Source organism: Nannobrachium achirus (genome assembly GCF_963921795.1).
Source record: "Nannobrachium achirus genome assembly, chromosome: 16".
Taxonomy (NCBI): domain Eukaryota; kingdom Metazoa; phylum Chordata; class Actinopteri; order Myctophiformes; family Myctophidae; genus Nannobrachium; species Nannobrachium achirus.
The window spans coordinates 34,989,259-35,013,818 of record NC_137823.1 but is presented as its reverse complement, the minus strand read 5'-3'; the positions used below and the strand labels follow the sequence as shown (position 1 = coordinate 35,013,818).

Below are 24,560 nucleotides of genomic sequence, written 5' to 3'. Positions count from 1 at the left end.
GTTTGTCAACCTCATCTCCTTGTCTTTATCAGTAGGAGCAATGATCAATATATATGTTGATGAATCCCTCCTGAAGGCCTTTGCAGTAAATTCCCAGTAATATAGTATCAGACAGCAAAGCGCCATATTGAAAATGGGACAGATGTTAGGGTTGCAAACTTCAGTTGAAAACTGAAGTAAAATAAAAACAACAATGCAAAAGCGTACATGTAAAATCATAACCATGTGGTAAATGTCTGTTATATGCACTCACGTTACTACATTAACAGGAAATCCTATTTAATTAATGAGAACAGATCAATGAGAGACAGATTTCAAGTAAAAAAAAAATTTTATTCCCAGAATTAGAAACATACTGTATCAAACTGGGCAGACACTTGACTGCATTTTCTGCTGTTTAAGATTAGTATACAGTATTTAAATCTCAAGTTAGTTCCACCCATGAGTAAAGGTCTTTGCACACTGCTGCGTTTTTCGGGCCGAATATCGGAGTGAATTTCGGAGTGCGTGAATAAAAAAATCAACCTCACGTTATGTCAATCACGTTTGTACACTGCCGCCTGTTTCGTATTTATTTTCGGACCAGGGTTGATTTTTCCCGATTTTCGCAGCTGTCGCACCGAGTCCCTTGCTCTCTCTCTCTTTCCTCTCTCTCTCCCTGACCTACGGCTTTCGGATTTCCAAAACGCAACGAAAACACGCATTGCAGTGTGCAAAAGGGGGGAATAGCTTCCCTCAAACTTTCTCATTCAGAGAATGAATGTCATATTTTAGTAAAGACAAATGAATAATCTCTGCATTAGATTGTGTATAATAACCAGTGCTGAAAATGGTCGTAGTTTACTGGGGGGCCGTGCACTGAAATCCATCCACTGCAAGCTAAAATGAGCTCCGACCTCCACCGACTTACCTGGTCAAAGAGGAGGCGTAGCTGCCGTTCTGATTCACCGACCCACTTGCTGAGACAGTCGGCTCCTTTCCTCATGAAGAAGGACACCTTCCTGTCTCCTTGGCTGCACTCGTTGGCTAGCGCCCGCGCTACCAGGGTCTTTCCTGTACCCGGGGGGCCAAAGAACAAGCATCCTCTGGGAGGGAGAGAGAAAGAGGGGGAAATTGAGACATCTGCACTCCTCTCATCTTTGTCAGTTTTTCGGACGATCACAAAGCATCAGCCTCACATAACTCGTCTGATTATGTAATTTAATTGTACTTCAAATAAGGAAACTGCTTCTAAATTAGGATTACAGACATTTTAGTGGCCTTGATACTAGGCTATTGGTTGAGTATAGCCAAATATTAAGCCTGATGTGGTTCCCAAACCAAAATCGAGTTTGAAATTAAATCATCACAAAAGAAAACCAATTTGCTGCCGGCTCGAAAGTAATAGCTTGGGTATTGTTGATGGGATGCATTCAGAGGAGTAATTGCCTCTGAGGGAGATAGCTGAAAGTTAGGCTACAGCAAATTCTGTACTCTCACATCGTACTAGCACACAGATTGATGTATGCAGCAATAGGGCTGTGTGTTATATTGTTTTAGACATACCAGGATATCTCTTATCAACTCATGTTATTTCCGAACGCATATTGTATAGCACATTTTGTAGTTCTGTATTAGATTTATAGTTCTACAGTATGTTTCTCAACTTTGAAGTCAAATTCATTTTATATAAATGTACTTGGCCTTTAACTTTCCATTCTGCCTCTCGAATTCAAGGAGACCTCTCGAATTCAAGGAGACCTCTCGAATTCAAGGAGACAAGTGCTCTGATCATGACACCATGTCAAAAAGGGTAGACTTTTGTCAAAAAAAGAAGTTTAAAAAGGCAAAAATTGGACAGTGTCAGCAACTAGTGTATGATGTTAACTCTTCTCACCTGGGAGGCTGGATCTTGAACTTCTCAAAGACTTCTGGGTAAAGCAAAGGGAACACGACCATTTCCTTCAGGGACTGGATGTGGTTACTGAGGCCTCCTACACTGTCAAACCGCACCTGGACACGGACACACACACACACACACACACACACACACACACACACACACACACACACACACACACACACACACACACACACACACACACACACACACACACACACACACACACACACACACACACACACACACACACACACACACACACAGTTGGTCAGGATTCATTCCTGTGTGTCTCCACTGCAGCCTAAAGATTAATGTTAAAGTATTTTTATTGAATGAATTCATGAATTCTTAAAAGCTCAGTAATATCGCTTACTATTATTTTTTTGTTAGCCATCATATGAATTTGTATGTTACCCTAACTACTTTGAATTAATCAGTGCAGTCTGACTGCTGCGGTTATGATCTGTGATGAAATCTGGTATTGTTTTATACATGCACTCACTGAGCTATCAAGGTTCATGGGGTCCACATCAGCCAAACTGGCGCCAACTTTGGCTCGATCGCGCAGTACGCCACTCGCCAGGTCCTCTGCACACAGGTTCATGGGCAAACACCTGATCAATGACAGAATATTGTTATGTAGGTTGTAGGGGATAAGGATTCAACCACATAACCACACCATCCCCTGTTCAATACCAGCAAAACCTCTGCTGCATATCCTCCCCCCCTCTGCCTGCACTCAGTTTATTTCTATAAATAAAATGTGGAAGAATTTGTTCCAGTCACCCCCTACATCTACACTCTAAAAAGGATATTTAAATGATGTGCAAAAAAACTAAAAGGCACTTAAATGAATACAATTAAACAAATACATGTGTGAAGTCAAGAAGCACATAATTTAACATAATTTAGTTGACTTGACCTTTACTACTGTATGTAGTTATGTTAGTAAACTAGTTTCTCACTTGCAAGAAAATCTCTAACTGTGATGCGTTGCTAGGTGACTGAATCGACCGTTATCACAACATCCCAAATCCTATCCAGACAAAGCAACTAAACGACAACTGACTGTTTCAGTGAGCTAAATAGAGCAGAGAGCAGAGAGAAAACAGATGCTGTCACCTGTTCCTGGCCCGGGTCATGCTCTTGCCCTTTCTCCTCTCAAAGCGCTCTTCATCAGAAGATGAGGTGGTGTCGCTGCTGTGGATGGCGTGTTTCTTCACCCTGAACAGGAGCGGGGTGAGAAACAGCACTAAAAGCATCACAGAAATGAAAGGAATCTCTCATACACTTAAAACAGGAGAAGAGGAGAGTATTAACCAGACTAGTGCGAGGTTAGATTCACACCTTGACGTTATCAAGACATTAACTCATACTCTGCGATCCCCGTCGAACACGTCTGTACTACACGTCTACTAGATGAGTCGCGCACAGATTGTGCACGATGCGTGCGTGTGCCCACGTTAAAAGGTAAGGACAATTTGGCAGCTGCTTACTACAGCTATGTTTAAAATGGCAGCAAAATTGTTAACCATTGAGAATGCAAATGTCAGACATAGACCGACTTAGTAGGACATGACTTGCTGCTTCCAGCTCCCTTGAGTTAGGTCAGTGTAATGTCCTATTCGGCATAAAACAGCTCAATGTGTGAATGGACTGGGTCATTTTACGGCTAATTTACATGATTGAGAGAATGGGTGTGATGAAGACGTTTCTGTCGTCAGGGGAGAGCCTCCCCAAGGAGCTTGAAGTGGTCTAAGCAGTTGGAAATATTCACAGATTCGAACTCAGTGTTCACTCATCATTTCTTCATACTTCTGTATTCCTGTACCCCCACTTTACAGCCTAATTATAATGTTTTGTTATTTATTTTTTAACATTTGTTTTGGGGCTTTTATGCCTTTATTGATAGGACTGACAGGAAATGGGGTCGTCAGGATCGGGACTCGAACCCGCAACACGCTATCAGGCATCGGAGCATGGTATGCACCTGGACCGGTAGGCCAGCGGGCGCCCCATTATAAAGTAACATTTGAGCATATACACTTACAAATTACAGTCCTTATGGTGGTTTATTGTGTATGGGTGCACCAATGAGATACTGCATGTCAGACAGCTCAAATCCTAAGCATATTACACCTTTTTAATCACATTTCAACCTAAGATCTCTCAGTTCAACTGGAAGAGCTAACGTGTGCGTCTACTCAATCAAACAGACTATTACAGTAATGTGAAGACAGGTCCGACACAGACAGTCTCCTGTTGCATACTACTACGTGTGAAAAGGGCAACACCGGACAATGTCCTGACCTGATTCCCTGTACATTGTTCATATTTTGTGAAAGAGTCTAAAGGTCTCTACTGACTAAGCTGTCTTGTCCTGACATCTGACAATGTCGGGATCAGATGGGGTGAGGTCAGGTGACATCTCATCTCATGTTTAAAGTTGCTCCAAACACACTGCACTGAAAACTTTGCTCATGATGGCACTGTTCTGCGCCTGCATGAGAGAAAATAAAACTACCGCACTGGAATGAATAACGTTATACCATTATAGCCTACTCCTTGCAAAAATGTGACTAATGCTTTAATGAATGCAGCTCTTTGAGTTGCTGAACACACTCCTGTAACTGGCAGAGTTTTACAAGTGAGTTTTGTTCGTCTGCAACATTTGACATAAATGTGACATTCTTTTGCCAGCAGTGAGAACGCTCCATAAAATAATTGCGACCACAAAGTGCCGGTGTTTCAGTTAACGTGCGATTTATGTCTCTTTCTATCCATCTCTTTCTATAGCACAAAACTCGCTGCAGGAGCTATATCAACCATTACACATAAAAATATGTCTGTCATCTTATCAATTGCGACATTCTTTTGCCAGAAAAGAGTTGCTTTCCATAAAATAATTGCATCCTTGAAGTGCCTGCAGTCTCTCTCTCTCTCTCTCCCATCCTCACACACACTCTCTGCTTCAATACATCTTTATTTCTTTCTCTCTCTCTCTTTCTAAGCATACCGTGCAAATAATTCTTCCAGTTTTCACAGGGCAAATGAAATGAAATGCGAGTGAAATGCTCTCCCTTCTCAACACATCCCGGCGCCAATTAAAAATACTGGATGAAGTGAAGGTGCCTGGCTACCATCGATGGCACGATACACAATGCACATTATACGCCCAATTTTAGGGCAGGCTTTAATTGGTGGCAGTCGCCATCTAGGTAGGAAATGAATTGGCAGAAAAAAAAGCATCTGCTGCAATCATAGTCTGTTGCAGTAAAAATATAGATGTACTTTTTGCTTTTGACATGTTCTGCTTATTGTCTGTCACTTATAAAGTGAACGTGAGACTGCTGGTTGGGCAGTAGGCTTGGTGTGAGTAAGCCATTCTCTAATCTGGGTTCCCAGAAGCTTTTCTCTTTTTTCGCCAATAGGTATTCTCCAACTTTGCAGACTACAAATTGATGATTGATGCTTGTTTAATGTTATGTAGATCGAAGCTATAGTGTGTATACTGTAGCTTCGATGTACAGATTATTGATGTTTTTTGAATAGGTTCTTAGTCTACTTAAAGCTGTTTTGGTTTACTATTTCTATGCATTTTATGTATTAATGTTGATCTATTGATGTATTACCCTGTGCTGTCCTTGCTTATTCTAAATTGCTCTGGATTAAGAGTGTCTACTAAATTGTAAATTGTCCTCAACTTTGGAGAATGTGAACCTGAAATCCCTTGCACTCGCACGTTAAATTCGAACTCACACTACCAAAAAAAAAGGTCGCAAATGTGAGCTTTGGTTGCAGTCTGAAGCCCTGGTAGATGTTGTAAAATCAGCATTTCAGAGTGCATGGTAGGATACAAAACTTTGTTTACTATCTAATGTATGGCAACTCATTTTCACAAAAGTCCTTCCACTGACCTTATATGGCTTCTCCTTGCCGGGGATCTGTGGGTGTCAAACAGAGATGGATTGCTCTGTTTTCTGTTTACAGGCTCTGAGAGGGCAAACACAGAGGGAGAGCATAAAGAATAAACTCAAGCACAAGTCACAACCAAACCAAGCAAGTCAAAGAGTGGATGCTGTTAAGCGGGATTGTACCAATAGGGGGCGCCTCATATCTCTGCACGGTCTTGCGTTGCCTCAGGTTGTACGGACGGTCATTCTCCTCTCCTGCTTCTTCCGCTTCATCTCCTTCATCTTCATCATCCTCCTCCTCCTCTTCCTCCTCCTCCTCCTCACCGTGGGATTCTGAACAACAGACATGACAGACACAGCTTTCAGATGAGGCAGGAATTGGACCATCCTGGTTAAGAGCTCTTCAAAATAAAGTTAAACGCCAGTTTACAGGAAGTTATTTTGATTAATCTCAAATAAAGAAATTAGTTTGGGTAAATATGATTAAACATGGATTATTTGAACTCTTCTATCCCTCAGCTCCTACATTCTATTTCATAAAATAAAAATTATTTGTAAAGCCCTCAAAAAAGTTATAAAGTGATTTACAAAAGGAAACAAAAGACATAATGCAACATAGCCAAACTTGCTATTTTTGAAAAATCATGATTTTTCTTTGCAAGTCTTTGAATATATCTATTTAAAAGCGAACATTTGTAACTCAAATATTTGCTTCTGGGTGGTCCCTGGAACAACATATTTTGAGATTGGGGTCCGTGGCCAAATACCTGTAATTTTGAGGGTCCTTGACATGAAAAGGTTTGAGAACAACATGATTTAGGGGAAGGATTTAGAAGTCGGGTCATAGATCGGGTCAAAGATATTCAAAGACTTGCACACATTTTCACGATTTTTCAAAAATAGCAGATCTACAAGCTCGCAGCGCGGCACTCGGTGCCGCGCTGTGAGCTTGTATATCTGCTATTTTTCTAAAGTTAAAGCATAAAATAATGGTTAAAGTGGTTAAAATCTAACGCGACTCGGGCGCGTTCCAGGTATTTGAGAGTTAAAATAACACATTTCGTAAGCAGCACAAACAGAAGGTGATTTACCTTCCGTACCCTCTTCTTCCTCTGGCTCCTGCTCCGGCTTGCTCATGGCTTTGTGGTGCGGCGGCATGGTGAACGTGTTCCGCCGCAAGGACTTCCTTCGTTTCACCCGGGAATACATGTCCATGTTTTCCTGGAAAAAAAGGGAGAGCGGCTTTCGGGTCACACTCATTGTTCACACCTTCCCCATTTATCATTCTGAGGCCAAACTCCAGCTTCCAGGGACACAAGGTTTTCGTATTCTGTAACAGGAAACTGGAGGTAACGCCTGGTCTGGGAAGGTGCAGCCTAGGGCATTCACCAAATATTCGAATATTCAAATATCAAAGTCACTATTCGACATTGTTCACCGAAGTCGAATATTCGCTTTAAAAAAAAATATATATATATATATTTCTTCATGGTTTATAAAGCTTGGCTAGATAGGAAGTCTCATAAGAATGAGTTGTCAATGCCCCTGGTGGATGAATTTGTTAATGCTCTATACCAGGGGTTCTCAAACATTTTTAGGCCGTGACCCCCAAAAGAACCATATTTGAACTGGGGACCCCCCACCCTGACAAGCACTTGGAATTGTAGGTATTACATTTAATGTGACTCGGTTCCGCAGATATAAATAATAAATTGTGAAAATAGCCGATCCACATGCTCACAACGCCTCGTGTTGCGAGGCGTTGTGAGCATGTAGATCGGCTATTTTCACAATGTTTGCCTCTTGCTTACTTAATATTTGACAGTTTGGCCAGTCCTGTCGAATATTCGACTATTCGAATACTTTGTTTGAGGTCGAATAATTCAAATACTAAAAATCACTATTCGTGAATGCCCTAGTGCAGCCTATCGTAGTTGCAGACCGCACTGACCTCCTCCGTGTCTCCAGTCCACATCCGAAGCCTTTCCACCTCACGGTTCTGTCTGATGCTGCTGATGTTGTCCATCTCCTGGAGGACTGCCTCTGCCGTGCTACACACAACGTAACACAAAACACACAAGACCCAGTCACACAAATGGGACAAGCCAAGGGCATAATCACCTTCCTTTCCTCGTACACATGATTGATTTATTTATAATTTATATCTGTGTAATACGGCAGCCTCTTTTGCCGCTCTCTCCCTTATTGCATATCTGTGCCGCCGGCTGTGCCAACAGCTTGTTGTGTGTACTTAGAAAACTATAGACTGCAGTTAACCACCCGCTGTGCATAAGCACCCTGCACCCTGCACCCTATTAGAGCCAAGGGACTCAACAAATCAGAAATTTAACACTCTTTTGTCAGAGAGCCAAATTGAACATACTGTTGCATAGCATACCACATTGACGTCTGCTGGTTGAGGAGCTGTGCTCAAATGTTTGTTTTCGTTTAGTTTTTTCATTCACATGCGGAAATTGGACTGTTAGTGATTTTTTATGGATATAACGGAACACTCTGGATGAAGGTCCAGACTCAGAGGGAAGGAAACATCATGTCAATGCTTGAATGAAACTGAAGCTGCTGAGAAAGAGCAGTGTGCGGTTTTGTTCATGGATTTCTGTTCATGATTGTTTCATTTGTCATGGTCCAACACACCTACATCTGAACAAGGTTAATGCGAGAATATTTTCATTGTAAAGATTAAAACAGAACACTGAAATGTGCTTAATGTTAACATGCAAGGCCACAATAAACTTGTTACGGCATATTACAACAGCATCCAGGCCTTTTAAATTAAATTATGCCTGTGGGACTGGGACATGCAGCTATCCCGAAGCAACCCTGCTAATTTCCCTCTTTACAGTCTGTGCATGTCGCTCATGGGAATAATTAGTATTTGACTTCTAATAACATAGATAGGTACACTCAGTTCAAGAAAGAATTCACACTCTTTTGCACAGCATCAGAAGTGCCGGAGGAACTCCAAATGAAACCAACTGAAGTTCAGTGCAACTCAGCTTTGAAATATAAATTTGAGAGTGTGGGAGTGGACTCATATCAATACCTTGGACTCCTTCATCACTTGTAAATCTCTCATCATCTTGTAGCCTTCAACTTGAACCCTAGCATCCCTATTCTTGGTGGATCATTTGCCGAAAACATAATCTACAAGCTCACAATGCATCTCATTGCAACATGTTCTAAGCTTGTAAATCTGACGTTCTCGGCGAAGAGATACTATATAACCTGTAATAAGAAACAATGTTTGTGAAGGGAAACACTTTGTAGTTAAAGCAGAGACTGAGACACGAGAGCAGTTTAAAAAACCTACTGCACCAAAAGCTGTGGAAGCAAGTTTGTGCACAAAATCTAAAATGAGTTTGACACCCTTTTATTAGAGAGAAAGGGGACAGGATGGGCCGGGGATTAGAAGCCAAATTTAAATACTTTGGGGAACAAATAAATCTGGAGGGCGAGTGCCTGGTTTTTCTCCTCTCATTTGTTGTGTCCAACTCTAAGGCAATCTATGTCCGCCAAAATAAATCAAGAGCGCTGTAATTTTATTCTACTGTCAGGGAAGTTTAAATTTCAGTTGAAGTTACGCTCATGTGTTTTGCTCTACTTAGGCGGCGTTCAGACGACGCCGTTTCCACGAGAAAACGCCAAAATGAAACGTCAGATATGCCTTCTGTTCATGTGTGATGGCATGGCTGACGCTGCAAAGCCGCCAGCAGTCGAGCCTGTACGCTGCCATGTTGATTATGTAAACAAAGGAAGGAAGGAGAGCGGACATGTCACACTCTACCAGATAGTGCGTCACCGCCACCTAGCGACATTGCATGTACACTATATGGTGTCATTGTTGCGTCTCCATCTGAACACTGGATTAAATGAAAACGCTGGATTAAATGAGAGAACACAACGACATTTTGCCACTTTCTCTAGAGACCGTTGTTGTCTAAATGTGGCCTTAGTCTTTCAGTTTTTCTTTGTTAGTGGACAAAATCAAATCAAATTGTTTCCTATAGAGGGCTAGCATTGTGGCTGCTAAGACCAACAAAATTGATGATTTGTGTGATTTGAACATGCATGCTGTACTGCATTTCTCCTTTCCTATTCCAAACACTGTGTAAGACTGGCACACTCATGCTGGAAAGCTATGCATCAGTGATGGAGGATCAGAGAATCCCAATCTTTAGTGGCAACTCTGAACAGTCAGAGGGAGTACAAAGGCAAGTGCAAAAAAGGAGGTCAGGTACTGAAATAAATATGTGCTTTTGGGAAAGAATCGTTCTTACAGTAAACAGAAATGGTTTTGTAACAAAATAATTATACGTGCAAATGTTGCACAGTTGTTGCGACAACATAGGGCAGAGGTAGGCAACAGGCGGCCCGTGGGCTAGAACTGGCCAACCAGAGATAAGATCTGGCCCGGAAATTTATTTTGTAAATCATTTACAATAGCTGACTGACAGTCCAGGTAGGATATGGACTGCAATAGCTTTGCATTGATGAAACGGGGTAGGATGAATAAATACTTCTATTTTCCATTCTTTGAATGTTATATTTTCACTGTGAACTTGGGTTAAAAACTTGTCTCACGTAAAGAAAATATATATATATATACCAGTAAGACTCCCTAATCGGGAGATAAGCGACCGTTGGTCGCTTATCTCCACAATCCAATTATTACACTCTATGTGAACATTTACATCAACAAATCCCAAGTACTGGTTTTTAGGGGTGTAACGAAGGCTCTCAATTGCGCTCAAGACATACGGGCAGTTGACAGTTTGCCATGGTTACTCATTGAAGTTGAATCTCCATATATGGAGATAACCTACGCATCACACTAAGTCTGACCTCACCAGCCCATATTTGGGCATGAGGAACTTATGTCTCCATATATGGAGATATGATGACATCACACAGTCCTCAGCCGATGATGTGGCGTGATGTCATACAATACACAAACGAGCCCTACAGTATAAAGGGGCAATTCTTGCCAGGAAAGAAGCATTTCTTCGACTCAGACCTTATCGCCAGGGTTGGCTTATAGCTGAGATAAAAGCATTTCTTCGACTCAGACCTTATCGCCAGGGTTGGCTTATAGCTGAGATAACATGGTAAAAAACATGGTTGCTATGGTAAACAGTTGGTTGCTAAGGTAAAAAAAACATGGTTGCTATGGCTATTCTGTCTTTGTTTCTGTCTAATAAAATATATTAGCTCTAATTACCAACACATTATTTCTTATTATGGCTTTATTCTGTCTTATTATGTCTTATTATGTCTTAAAGTGTACTGTAAAAGAGGATGGGACCGACATTTCTCTACTACAAATCCTTGTTTTGAGTGGTCTCCTGTAATATTGTAATATTTTGAAATATGGACTTGATATTCATGAGCTGTATGCCATAAAAATTCAAAATTTTAACAAAAAAAGATTTGGAATAATTCACTGAATGTGCAATGTATCTAGAATATATGAAAGTTTCAAGAACCATGAAAGTTTCAAGAAAATGTACTTTTAAACAATATTCTAATTTTTCGAGAAGGATCTGTACATTCTCTTTTTAGTGCCAGATAGCATTACATTTTTCTTTTTTTTTTTCTTTTTTTATTAGTCACCAGAGATGGCGTAGTTCAGAGACTTTCATGGTCTGTCTCATGTCATTGCCTCTAACCCAAGTCCACATAGTCTTCCCTGTAACCTGAACCTCATAGTAAAACCTTCCTGAGGAGAAGCTTTGTTTTCCTAAGACATTGACATATCTAGAGAATCTCTCTGTGTTGTCAGGGAGATTCTTCCTTGCGTTTCCACAACTCACTTGTTTTCGATCCTTAGACAGGATGAGTTTGGGATGTGCTGTATCAGGATCCAGAGTCACATCCACCTCATATTGCTGGATCCTCCTCAGCTCAGCATCACACAGCTCCTTCTCCATCTCTTGACTGAGTGTCTTCTCCAGCTGAGCCATAGCTGTCCTACCTGTCCCCACATGTGGAGACTGATGGACATTGACCTTTGTCCAGTCCTTGGTGGGTCTCCATCCAGTGTTATTGGATGGGAATTTCTGAACGGGTTGGTCTTCAGAGTGTGAGATCTGTTTCAGCTCAGAGCTTCTCTTCTCCAACTGAGTGATTTCCTCTTGCAGTTCTTTAATGAAGCCTTCAGCCAGTTTCTCTGTTGTTTTCTGCTTCTCTTCAATCACATCAATGAGCTCAGCCTGGCTTCTCTCAATACAGCTGATCAGAGCAGTGAAGACCTGCACACTGTCTGCTCTCTCTCTGTCTGCATCTTTCCTGCTGAGCTCTGCTGAGTGTGAAATCTGGTGAATCTTCTCTTGTCTCTCCTGGATCATCTGCTGAACCTCAGCCTCTGTCTTTGCTTCGAATTCTTCTTTCAACTTGTGACTCCTGAACTGTTGAACCATCTCGGAAAACAAAGTATTGACAGATACTTCTGGTCTCCTATCGAAGGTTCTGTTACATAGAGGACACTTACACACATCACTGGTGTCCCAGTAATGTGTGATGCAGGCTTTGCAGTAGTTGTGTCCACATGAAGTGGAGACTGGATCAGTGAACACCTCCATACAGATAGAACACAGGACGTAATCTTCAGACAGCAGACTGCTGGCAGAGGCCATTTCTACGAGGGTGAGGATAGAAGATCACTATTGTGACTCTTCTGGTGAATGTGTTCGATGTTCGCTACAAATCCAACGTTAAGCGGTGAAGATGTTGTGAAAGCTCAAGGATTCCTCTAGCAGGTGGTGAACAGTCCACTAGGGGGCGATGGTGTGTCGGTACGAGCTGGTGAATGGTGTTCTCTCAGTGTGGGCTCTACTTTTATACCAGGCTCTGTGCATCGTCACTGTGATGTCACTATGCCGACAAGCCACGCCCACACACAGAGTTCCGCGTCAGCCATGCCCAAATAAGGAGTCCTGTGATGTCACACCGGTCCCCACGTACACTGATCGGCCGTAGCCATAGCAACCCAAAATCAACAAACTGATTTCTAATGGAAATCTATGAGATGAAATCTCCATATATGGGCATACATGGCACACAAAGTCATATAGATCCTTAGATCTCTATATATGGGCATAAAGGATACACACTTAGACACAGATATACTTCCATATATGGGCATAAATGGGACAGACACATATGTAAAGAGATCTTCATATGGGCATCAAGGGTACCCAAATAGACACATATACAGAGATCTCCATATATGAGTATAAAGATACACATATAGACACAGATACAGAGATCACCATATATGGGCATAGTACCGACAGACACTTAGATACAGAGAGCTCCATTTATGGGCATAAGGGGTACGCAGACTACGCACTTCACAGATAGAGATCTCCATATATGGGCATGAATGGTACCGACAGACATAGATACAGAGAGCTCCATTTATGGGCATACAGTGGTACAGAAATACAAAGATCTCCATTTAGGGCCTTTCTGTGTGGAGTTTGCATGTTCTCCCCGTGTCAAAAAAAAAACATGCAGTAATCCTGGTCTCTATACTGCCTCCCCCTGGTCAGACGGGGATATCGAAAATAGCCCCCATTAGCCCCCCCCCTCAAAGGACAGATGTATGGTTGTGTGTTGTGGGGGCCCCGTTGGGGGGGCCCCCAGCGCGGCTCCTCTGAGGGGAAACAAACACACTGAAGTGAGAAAAGCTTTTAACTGAAAGGTTCTGCTGGGAACGCATTACAACCATCTGAAGTTAGATACACTACACTCTGTGTGTGTGCGTGTGTGTGTGTGCGTGCGTGTGCGTGTGTGTGTGTGTGTGTGCGTGTGTGTGTGTGTGCGTGTGTTCCACTCTCTTCACACCTCCTCTCCTCTCCTCTCCATTGCTGTCAGTTCAGACAAAGCTAAGGTATGGCAACATGACTTGTGTCTTGCATGTGCGACACCAGTCATGTTGCCATACCTTAGCAACAGGCATGATATTTATTAGAAGTACAACATATATAACATTATATATACCTACCAGTAAGACTCCCTAATCGGGAGATAAGCGACCGTTGGTCGCTTATCTCCACAATCCAATTATTACACTCTATGTGAACATTTACATCAACAAATCCCAAGTACTGGTTTTTAGGGGTGTAACGAAGGCTCTCAATTGCGCTCAAGACATACGGGCAGTTGACAGTTTGCCATGGTTACTCATTGAAGTTGAATCTCCATATTGCTTATAATTCAAATATTTATAACATGGCTTTTATCCCCCATTTCCCTGTGTTGTGCAGCCCTAGTTTCAACCTACCTGTTGACCAGCTGGTCAAACAGCAGGCTCTGGTTGAGGTGTTCAAACTGGCTCTTCCTCACTCGGCAGCCCTTCCTCCGGGGTTCCACGTGCCCATTCATGTGAGAGTGATCGCTTCTTCCCGACGTTTCATCCCGGTGACTCATGTGGGCTGCAGCATCAACAGAATTTCAGATCAGATCTCAGAACAGGGCTGAAGAAATCTGGCCCAAATGCTGTTCTAAGCACACCATATTCTATTTTATTATCAAGGATTATTTTGAAGGCATGTCTGCTTGACCAGATAGCACAGACGAGCACAGCTCAGACACCATCTGAATGAATACAGTACATGTAAAATGTAAAAGAGAAAGTGTCATTACCGTGGCCATTTTGCATTGTGCGAGAGGACAGCCTGTAGAGAAAACAGACAGACATGATGTAAACAGTATATCAAGTGAGAACACGCAGTGCGAGTCACATGTCATCTTGATAGAGACATGGATCTAATGCATTATCAGAATCAGAATCATCTTTATTTTCACATTTTACGTGTGCGCTCCACCATTTGTGGTTTCCATGAGAAGAGAGAATAGACAGCAAGAGAGATAAGAAAAATAACTTGGGTCAAATAATAAAACATATATATATATATATTTATATTCCAATTTTATTCCCATATTTGAGGAATATTTGTGATTCTATTATTAATTTACCAACACTAGTCACTACATCAGTGATCGTGTGGTGAGTGACGTACGTATCCACAAAGAATCCCATGCAGATCTATAAATAATAGGATGTTTTAATTAATGTGGTTGGATGGCGGATGGATAACGAACGTGTACACGTGGATTACGGGTGACAAAAAAGCCCATTCACACATCTCTAATACAGTAGTAAAGTATTGCAGGACGGGTGCCCGCTGGCCTACTGGTCGAGGCGCATACCACTTAGGCATTGCCACATAGGCATGGATGCCTGGCGGCGGCGGTTCGATTCCCGATCCGGACGACTTTTGCCGCAAGTCACTCCCCAGCTCTCCCCCCATTTCCTGTCAGTCTAAGGTCCTATCCAATAAAGGCATGAAGAAAAGCCCAAAAACAAGTATTGCAGGGCAATCCTGAGTCCACCACCGGACAAAGTAGATTGTGATTTTCGGGTGACAGTGACCCACCCACATTTGGAATGTGATATTTTGTCTTCCCAAGACGAAACCAATATAAGTCATGTGGGCACCACCCTGGCCACAATATGCGTTGTGGGCTGCATAACTGAAGTAGCGGAAGTGCTGCGGTTAAAGGAAGTTACGTCACGCAGTGCAGGTCTGTTTACATCCGCCAGCGAAACAAACCAAAATAGACTGTAGCTCTTAACTCACTCTTAATATCTATAACTTTGTCTTTTGTTTTTTTTTTTGGATATTTGCGCAAACCAAAGGGTCGGGAGAAGTAGAACATTTTTTTTTTCGCCAGCGGGGAATACACCACACTGTGAAAAAACAATAACATCCGGTGAAATTCTCCCGGCGGCACCATTCTATGCTGTATCAGCCTATGGTTGTAACCAGGCTTTTCTCTTCGAGGATGAGTAAGCCTGGCTACGCGAGGCTATGTGGGCACTGGCTGACCTGACAGTTCGCTCGGTGAGCCTCACGAGCCATGCTGTTGGCACACCTGCTTTGTTGTCAAATGATTCAAAACGTCAATGCATTTGATGTAAAACCTTGCACAGATGCAGTGTGCAAAAACGAGCACTCCCAAGTTGTGGTGGGAATCACTTACATGCATGTATTGTATGTATCTAATCAAGGACTGGATTAACCGCCAAAGGGAGCTGATAATATCTCTATTTCTTTATTAACAGTCTGTACATAGAGATCAAATATGCATTCAATTAATCAGATAGATTATGCAACTGTTCTCTTAAAAAAAAGAAGGACATTCTTTTTTCCACCAGCACCTGGTAACACCAAAAGGTGGTGGTAATGCACCTAAAAGTGGCATTAAACAAGAGGAATTCTGTTCCACAGCAGGACTTGTAGAAACAGACTGCACTAGTCATCATGCTGAACCCTGTCAGATTGCCATCACTCTGGTATGTTCAGAATCTTAATTCTAGACATGTTCAAAATGATTATCTGAATGATTATAGCTAGCTTTAGCCGAGATCAGATTCAGGTTAAACGTTATTGCCACATAAGAGGTTTAAAAGAGTGGGTGACAGTTTTTGTCATACAAACATTGGCCGTTTCAAGAAAGGGGTAAAGAATAGAGAAATAAACAAATATCCCTGATATAATAAGAGCAATGTCAATTAATTCAATTCATATATAAACATAAGGTGCAAGGTTAAAAATAGCAGCAGATATAAAATCACAGTCTTGTGCGTCGTTGGAACAGCAATAAAATACTAATGTTTGTGAAACTATACAATATTGAATTGTCTTTTGCTTGAAATGCCCATCCCTATTATATATTAGTGAGTCTTTCATTTAAAATTGGAGCACCAGAGCACGAACATGACCCAACATTTCCGGCGTTGCCAGAATTCCATCACAGGCTATGATGGCACGGATGGGATCACATATGGCCGCTCTTGACCCTGTCACACTGAGCGATCCAAGGCACTCAATGCCATGTTTATGCTATAATGTGGAAATTTCATCTGGGATGACGAAAGGGATGGCAGACATCGCACAGTGTGTGCTGTGTGTGTGTGGTGATGTATGTCATCATTTGATGTAGCACACTGGAGCAAACCATCTGGAAAAATAAAAATCGCAGCGGTGCGAAGTGAGCGGTGCAAACACGACACACATGCATATCTCCTTATACTGTATGGGCCATTCTGTCCGTGACGTCAGTTACTTTATGTGTATGAGCAGCACGGATCTCCATACATGGAGATACTAATACATTTTGGCTATGCATACATGGAGATCCGTACTAATACACACAAAGTGAAATGTAGGAGCAGTTTGCACTGCAGAAAAACACAAGGTAGGTGAATGCTGCACCGTCTTACCTGGTACGGTAGGTGGGAATGTCCCAGCTGACCCTCTGGGCCTTGGTCTGAGGGGAGGGGGATGTGTCACTAGAGCTGGGGGTGGAGGCAATCTTTCTGCGGGTCCTCTTGCTGGCGGGGGTTAACCGTGGACTGCTGGAGCTGCTCACATCACTGCTAGGTTCTTTCTGTAGAACAGAGGGACACCACAGTCAGAAGAGCAAGAGAGTCAGATGAGTAGAACTTTAAAAGGAAGGGTTTGAGCGAACAAGTAAAGCCTTTAGTTGCATGCTGTTGTCGCACCGAAAATCACATTTAGAGCTTGTAGATCAGGGGTGCCAAAAGGTCAGATTGTGATCTACCAGTACATCACAAAGGCTGTGCAAGTAGACCACATGAGGACATGCCCCTAAATAAATAATCCAAATATTTAAAAACACTTTTTGGCATCTGCCACTTGAATGACTTGATTGATAGACATCAATCAGCTCACTTTGTAGCATTACAAAGTTATATTGAAAAAAATAACCCTACCAATTCAAAATGTTCCCCCACTATTACCCATTCCACGTGTCTGTCTTAAGGGGAACACAAAACATACAGCCCCATTATTTTCAATGAACTAACCCACACCGGCGGCGTCTGCCGCGCGCAGCCGTGGGTCTGCCGCGCCGATACGCCGCTGTTCTATTTTTCCAGCGTTGCCGCGCGGTGAACATGTTCTCCCATGGTTCTCCCCACCGGGGGAAATGGATGTGCTGTGTGGCAGCACGCCGCATCCAGTTGGGGTTACCGCGCGGCACTTCACGTGCGTCGATACCGCGATGCTGCGCAGCCGCAGGCGTCCAGTGTTGCTCCCCTTTATATGTAACGCCAGCACCGCTTTTCCAAAGCCCCCTCAGATACATTTTCAAGGTATTTTCAGCAATGAGATAATATGTTTTTGAGTGGGCAGATATTGTTGAGCTGGTCATTTTTAAAGTAGTTCTCCAGTCAAACAAGTGTGGGCACCCCTGTTGTAGATCCTGTGATAGGTCCAGTCTGGCCGCTACCACTGGATACAAATTCAATATGAGCAAACAGGTATGCTCTTTTGGCTCAGTGGTAAACATCTCAGCACTTGCTCTGGGGAGCGGGGTTCGAATCCCCAGAATCCATTAAAGTTAAGTGTACAGACTTGACATTACTAATTTTAGCAAGTCTGTTGCCGGTTGCATGCCGTATAATTTTCTTTATTTTTATTAAATTTTTTAACAATGCAGACGGACTATCTGGGAACCCATTGAGATTACAATCAGATAAAGCATGATCATTGCTTTGGTTTTCGAAATGATTCTTCATGATTCTTCAGGGGCACCTGGTGGCTCAGACCATACTCCTCGTGAGCATGAGGACCTGGGTTTGAATCCGACGCTTCAGCATAATATATTAAATCAAAAATATGATTCTTGACACACAATTGGCATTGGTGAGTGGATAGCACGCCAACCATATGGCTGCAATGATTCCAGGCTGGATCCATGTGTTGCACACGTCTAAGAACAATATGGCAACATTCATTGTGGGTTTTTGAAACAAGAAATAACAGCATTTTATGCAAGAAAGCCGACTTTGTTAAATGCTCTGGTTGGAAGTAACAGTCTGAAACTCCCCAGTACCGACATAACTTACAGGAAGGCAAATATTCCTGTATTTTATGTCACTCAATGTGTCCGGCAGAGATTGCCGACATCAGCAAATCCCTGCTCAGCATTAGCCTTTTGCAATAAGCACTAGCGAGCTAATACGGATGTCACTTTTCATTTGAAACTTGAAGTTGAATTATTATTCCAACCTGATGAAGCATTAAATTCTCAAACTTTAACACGAAATTGGAGCACCACAGGACTGCAGTCGTTTATGACAGTTATTTCACAGTGGACAATCAGGGTTAAATACATTTTTTGGAGCGGTGAAAGCGCTCCCAATAGACAGGTATGTCTGTGGCTGGCTGGCTGGCTATGTGGCTGGGTAAGTCTGTAGCCTGGCAATACCTTGAGTGGCCACACAAGTTAAAGGAGGGGCGCTGTTGTGCAGGCACAAACACACACACACACACACACACACACACACACACACACACACACACACACACACACCACACACACCACACACACCACACACACACACACACACACACACACACACACACACACACACACACACACACACACCGCTCCACTTCGAACCGAGGTTTGATTTTTTCACCACTGACCAAAGACATGCCAAAATGATTTTCAAGCAAAATTCAAATTATTTAAGGATTTCTTTTTTATGACTTTTCAGTTCTTCATTTTTGGTCATTGTTGGGGTTGTGTGATGTCCCTTCTATCAAAAGCCATCATGATGACATTTGAATGCAGTCCTTTTTTTGGGTGGTCTGGGGCCCTCTGGGCATTTCTAAAATGCGTACCTTCAGGTTATTCATGTCATATTGCACTGTATTTGTATTTGCTTATCAATGACATACCATTTAATTGTCATACTGACAACTGCCTTTGCTTGACCAGCTACACTGCAGTGATGGCCCACAATTTCTGACACTGACAGAACTCAGTCATAGCCTACAAAAGAGTGCCTCAACTTTTTTTAACCCTATTAGACTGAACGGCCCAAGACTTACAAATATTTTTGCAGCAATGTGGAAATGTGTATGTGTCTAACACTAGGATGCCTGGTGTGACATTGTACAGTGAGTATGGGGTCAATGATCACCTAATATAAGTTCAAGCTAACAGCTGTGTGCACAAGGTACTTTATTTCCCTTAGTGATTCCTGTAAGGTAGCCAATCTAGCCATCATGTACTGTACTATTGCTTGCAGGCTTGTATGTGGATCAAATAATTGCATGAATCAGGCCTTTCTCATCAAATGTCATGGGGGTCTTGTGCTTGGTTAGGGAAGAGTGAGAAATTAAAATGACAGATATTTCCACAAACCTGGAGGTATTTATTTAGTGATCAATCAGCTAGAAAAGGTTATCTGTGTACAGAACATTGAGTACTGAACATAGTCTATATACAGATACAGTACTTCCAAGATGACAGTGTGTATCTGGTCCAGTGCTGTAACCACTGGCAACCAGGCCATCTATTCTTCTGCCTTGCAACAACCTCACTTGACCCTACATGATGGATATGAACGGTCACTAAAAGCGTGACTTTCTTATGCAACACGCCTTTGACAACTCCCTTCAGATGAAGTGCCACAGATAAAACGGCAGGCTTTAACATAGCCTTCACTGTTCAAAATACGGTATTTAAGATGGCCTATTCTTGGCAAATCTTTACTATTACCAACATCAATGAAAGAACATGCTTTGAAGTGAGTGCGATGACTTGGATTTTGGGGGACATTATAATGTGTAACATGCAGGGCTCAGAGCGTAAGGGCCGAGATATGTCCAACATAATTTTGTCCGAATCAATGAGAGCACTATACCAGCTTACACTAGGCCAGACTAGTTACAAAATAGCCTTTCAAAAAAAAAATATATCCACGAGTTTCCAACGCCCCATAGTGCATTGCGCAGACGCTGTACCGAGCTTCCGGCGCCGCAGCCGAGTGTGATCTACAAGCTCACAACGTTTGCATCTGCGACACGACGTGAGCTTGTATGTCTGCTGTTAAACCAGAAGTGTGGTCCAAACAGTTCCAAATAATCTCCAGTAAACTCCCGCGGAAACAGGTGGATATATACAGTATATATTACATTTCTAAGAGTATAAAAGGGCAGGTTTGTCAGTATTCAACCTACACCATAAATGTGAATGGGGACATCAAGCCAAACATGAAGAGACTTCAAGGTTGAGAAAAAGCAAGTGTTTTTTGACAACTCCAAGTAAGGAGGCAGGAACAGAGGAAGCGATAAGTCAAGACCACTTGATGTATCATAACAGTGAACAACGTGCCCTTGATGCTACATGTCCTTCACACTCTATACGCTTTAACTTCCCCACTGACATGACAGCATCTCAACACTGCTGTCACACTGACACCTGTCTGCAAAGTCTGGGGAGGGGTTAGCCCGTTTCCATGCAACAACAAAAGACAAAAAAGAACTTCAGCTGCATTACACATTAATAGACGCGCAGACAGGTGAATTTGTAAGACACATCTTCGTCCTTTAATTCATGTATCCATCTAATTTATTTTCTGTTTTAGAGATGCGACAGTGGCAATAACAAAGTCAATAACATAAAAGAAAACATTATAAAATATGTTATAGAGAGCTTGATGTATGAACCTTTAAAATCCTATGGTAAAAATCATATATATTAATAATATTAATACTACAAAATTATAAATGTACCATATACAAAGGCTATATTTTATTTGGTAATCAGCAAGCCTGGCTTCCATTCCACTCAATTGGACGCAAGCCATGGCAAGACTCAAAGGTTCTGAAGCACCTCAACCCCAGTTCAAACCTCATTACACAAATCTTTGCCAAACAGCCCATTAAAGCTAAAGACATCGACAGTCGATTAAAATAAATAATCTTAATAGGGCAATAAAATGTCAGGCCTTGTTGTGTCTCACAGAAAACGCCACTTCCTGCCCTCTGACTGCAAGTTCAACATTTGTTTACATTTTCAGACCCTGAGTGTGCAGACAAAAGACTGTCACTGAGCCAGGGTCAGAGGATCACAACATACAGCACTGCAACATCTAAAGAACGTTTGCTTTTGTAGCCTACTTGCGTAACTTTCAAATAAGACCAGGTACGGGGGGCATTAACAATGTGCAGTTCACAGAGTTCATCCTCCTAACGCTAAAGCATTGGTTCTCAGAGTGGGGTCCTTGAGGGAGTTCCAGGGGGTCCCCAGCTAAATGATAGTTAGGAACCAAATGGACCCTTATTTGTATGCAACTCTGAGAGTGTACAAATTCCAGAGATAGAAATGTCAGCACAGACTAATGCATGTCAAACTGGGGGTCCTTGAAATTAATATGTATGGAAATCACAGGGCTGCCAAGTGCCAACCCTCCTGGATCCATCTCCTGCTGGACTCCTGGATTGTCATTTCTCATGGATTTCTCCTGGTTTTGGTATCAAACTCCCAAAATTGACCAGAACACAGGAAATGACATCTACTATGTTACAAAGTTTCTGGGGGAGGGCCCCAAGACCCCCCGCTTGGGAGGGTGTGGGCACTGGGCAGTGCATGAAAATTCATAGATATTCACTTAAGTAATGACTGTATTTTAAAGACGGGACTGGGACTTACATTGTCATCTTTTGTGTTTTAAATAATGGCTGAAATTGTACCCATCATGTTCCAAAGCTAATAAAGCATAAAAGTATCAAACATGCCAAATTCAACAGAACATAGGAAAGTACATCTGCTCAAATACATCTACTCTGTTGAAAGGTTTATGGGGGAGTGACCCCCAGACCCCCGTTTGGGGAGTTCCACATCAATCTCCTGGATTATGACAGTCCAATGTTGGCAGCCATGGCTAGAGCCATAAGAAATCCTCTCTTATGAGGGTCCCTGGCATATATTTACAAATGGGGGTCCGCGGGCAAATAAGTGTCAATTTGGGGGTCCTTTACATGAAAAACTGGCTTAGTTCACCGAGTTCAACCTCCTATCGCTAAATAAAGGACTTGGGTCAGCCAACTGTGTGAACCTGGACTCCCTTCCCCCACAACAACCTAGCTGGTCAGCTAGCTCCAACATCCTAAATGCTGGCTTAACGTTGCCTTTTACCACACATCCGCAAAAAACTAACAACATTCACATTTTTAATGTGATTCCTGCAGCTAACTGACACGCGCCGTGTCCTGGAGTGTCCTCCGCTGTGGAGCAGTCATTCTTTTATAGACAATAAGACACCAAGGCGGGGCAAAAATTACCCAAACACACACAAAGGAAGCTCAACTTGCAGCTAGTAGCCACGAGTTGACGGGTGGGCTACCCGTCTGCAAAAGCGCATTTTAATGCAAAACCCAAGCTTGTGACCATGCATTCAACGCAGCTGTCGCCCGTCTATCAGATTCGGTCGGTGTCATGGATAGGAAAACGGTGTTTGTTGTTGATATTTCACTGTGAAACACCTGAAGGCCACAGCCAGCTAGCTGTAGCCCCGGTGTCAAAGAAAAGGGAGCCACCACCACCGGCTCATTTATAATTCGTCGCGCAAACGTGCCAGCTGCCAGACAATAAATACCTCAAATATTATTTAAATGGCGTAATTTGTTTAACTGGACTCAAACACAGCGACAATATTTTTGTCTAGCGACTTATGTCTAAACAAAGCTGCTTCTTTCTTATCTTACATGATGTTCCTCAGAGTTTGGCTCATGGTTTATTCTCGCAGAGGAACGGGTCCTCGAAGAGATGAAGGGACTGGTGGTCGGTCGCGACCTCTTTCTTGTGTTCACCATGTTTTATTCCTTTTTATTTCCCTTTTATTCAGTCTCTCTAAAACCGCTTCTTCCAAAACACCGCTTTCCTTTCCTTCTAGTGGGCTCAGTAGCGTCGGGGCGCCGCCATTTCTCTGTCTTTCTCTTGTTGTCGCTCTGCTCTGCTGCTCTCTCTGCCGTCAGCCAGCAGGGTTCGCCAGTAGAGGCGGTGTTACGTCAACATTGGTGACTCTACCAGAATGCTGCTACTACAGAAGGAATGAGCGCTACTGAATGTCAAGTCTCCAGTCCAGGCAGGGTTTCTTAAGAATCTGTATCTGTTTGACACTTATATTAGTTATATAGGAGAGGTTCTCAACTGTTTTATTGGCAAGGACCCCCTTATCTCGGGCCCATTTGGTTCCATTTGAACACTCAGAGTTAAAGACATGTTTATGGCCATTCAGAGCTAGTCCACTAATTGTTTATGTCCGTGGCAAAAATTGAATTTTGGTACTCAACGCCAGGTAGATGAATGGTATGGTAAAAAAATATGTGGTGTTAGTCCAGTATCTGGCTTAAAGTCCTGTTCGCAATTTGGTGTTAGGGGAGTTTCTCACCTGAACTGAGTCAGTGGGTCCCTAGACATTAAAAATCACAGAGGTGCTCGTCCGCCATAGTGCCAGGAATGGCGCAATGGCCAAATCAAATATGGCTGCCATCGGCTATGATGAAAATCCAACTTTTCTGTTTCTGGGTGTATATGCACATGTAATACCTCTATGTGGACTAATTGTGGTGTGGGGAATTCATTTCTGATATTGTTTTGACCATTTTGGGCGATTTGGACCTCAAAAGGTCATGGTCAAGGTCATTTTGCTATTCCGAAGACCGTGGGCCATAACTTGGCCATTGTTAGGAGTAAAAACAGGTGCAGTAGGTCTAAATCAACTAATGCTGACATGTATAATTCATTTCTGACATTGTTTTGACCATTAAGGATCATCTTGTCTTTGAAATATCAATGTCAATGCCATTTTTCAAAAACGATTTTGTTCATTACTTGCACTTTTATAGTATTTT

General features: G+C 42.5%; 1 protein-coding gene across 1 annotated transcript in view; it reads right to left on the bottom strand.

The window, feature by feature from the left end:
* The window catches only part of atad2b (ATPase family AAA domain containing 2B), a gene marked incomplete at its 5' end in the record, with an annotated part of 135,538 nt that extends 112,019 nt beyond the window's left edge, over positions 1-23,519 (bottom strand). The window contains 12 exons of the mRNA XM_080744574.1: positions 911-1,085; positions 1,877-1,992; positions 2,385-2,496; positions 3,005-3,106; positions 5,800-5,875; positions 5,980-6,129; positions 6,888-7,017; positions 7,748-7,847; positions 14,102-14,252; positions 14,464-14,495; positions 17,108-17,274; positions 23,412-23,519. Coding sequence (XP_080600700.1) covers positions 911-1,085; positions 1,877-1,992; positions 2,385-2,496; positions 3,005-3,106; positions 5,800-5,875; positions 5,980-6,129; positions 6,888-7,017; positions 7,748-7,847; positions 14,102-14,252; positions 14,464-14,495; positions 17,108-17,274; positions 23,412-23,519 — 1,419 coding nt within the window. The remainder of the gene's footprint in view (positions 1-910; positions 1,086-1,876; positions 1,993-2,384; positions 2,497-3,004; positions 3,107-5,799; positions 5,876-5,979; positions 6,130-6,887; positions 7,018-7,747; positions 7,848-14,101; positions 14,253-14,463; positions 14,496-17,107; positions 17,275-23,411) is intronic.
* Positions 23,520-24,560: the final 1,041 nt, after the last annotated feature.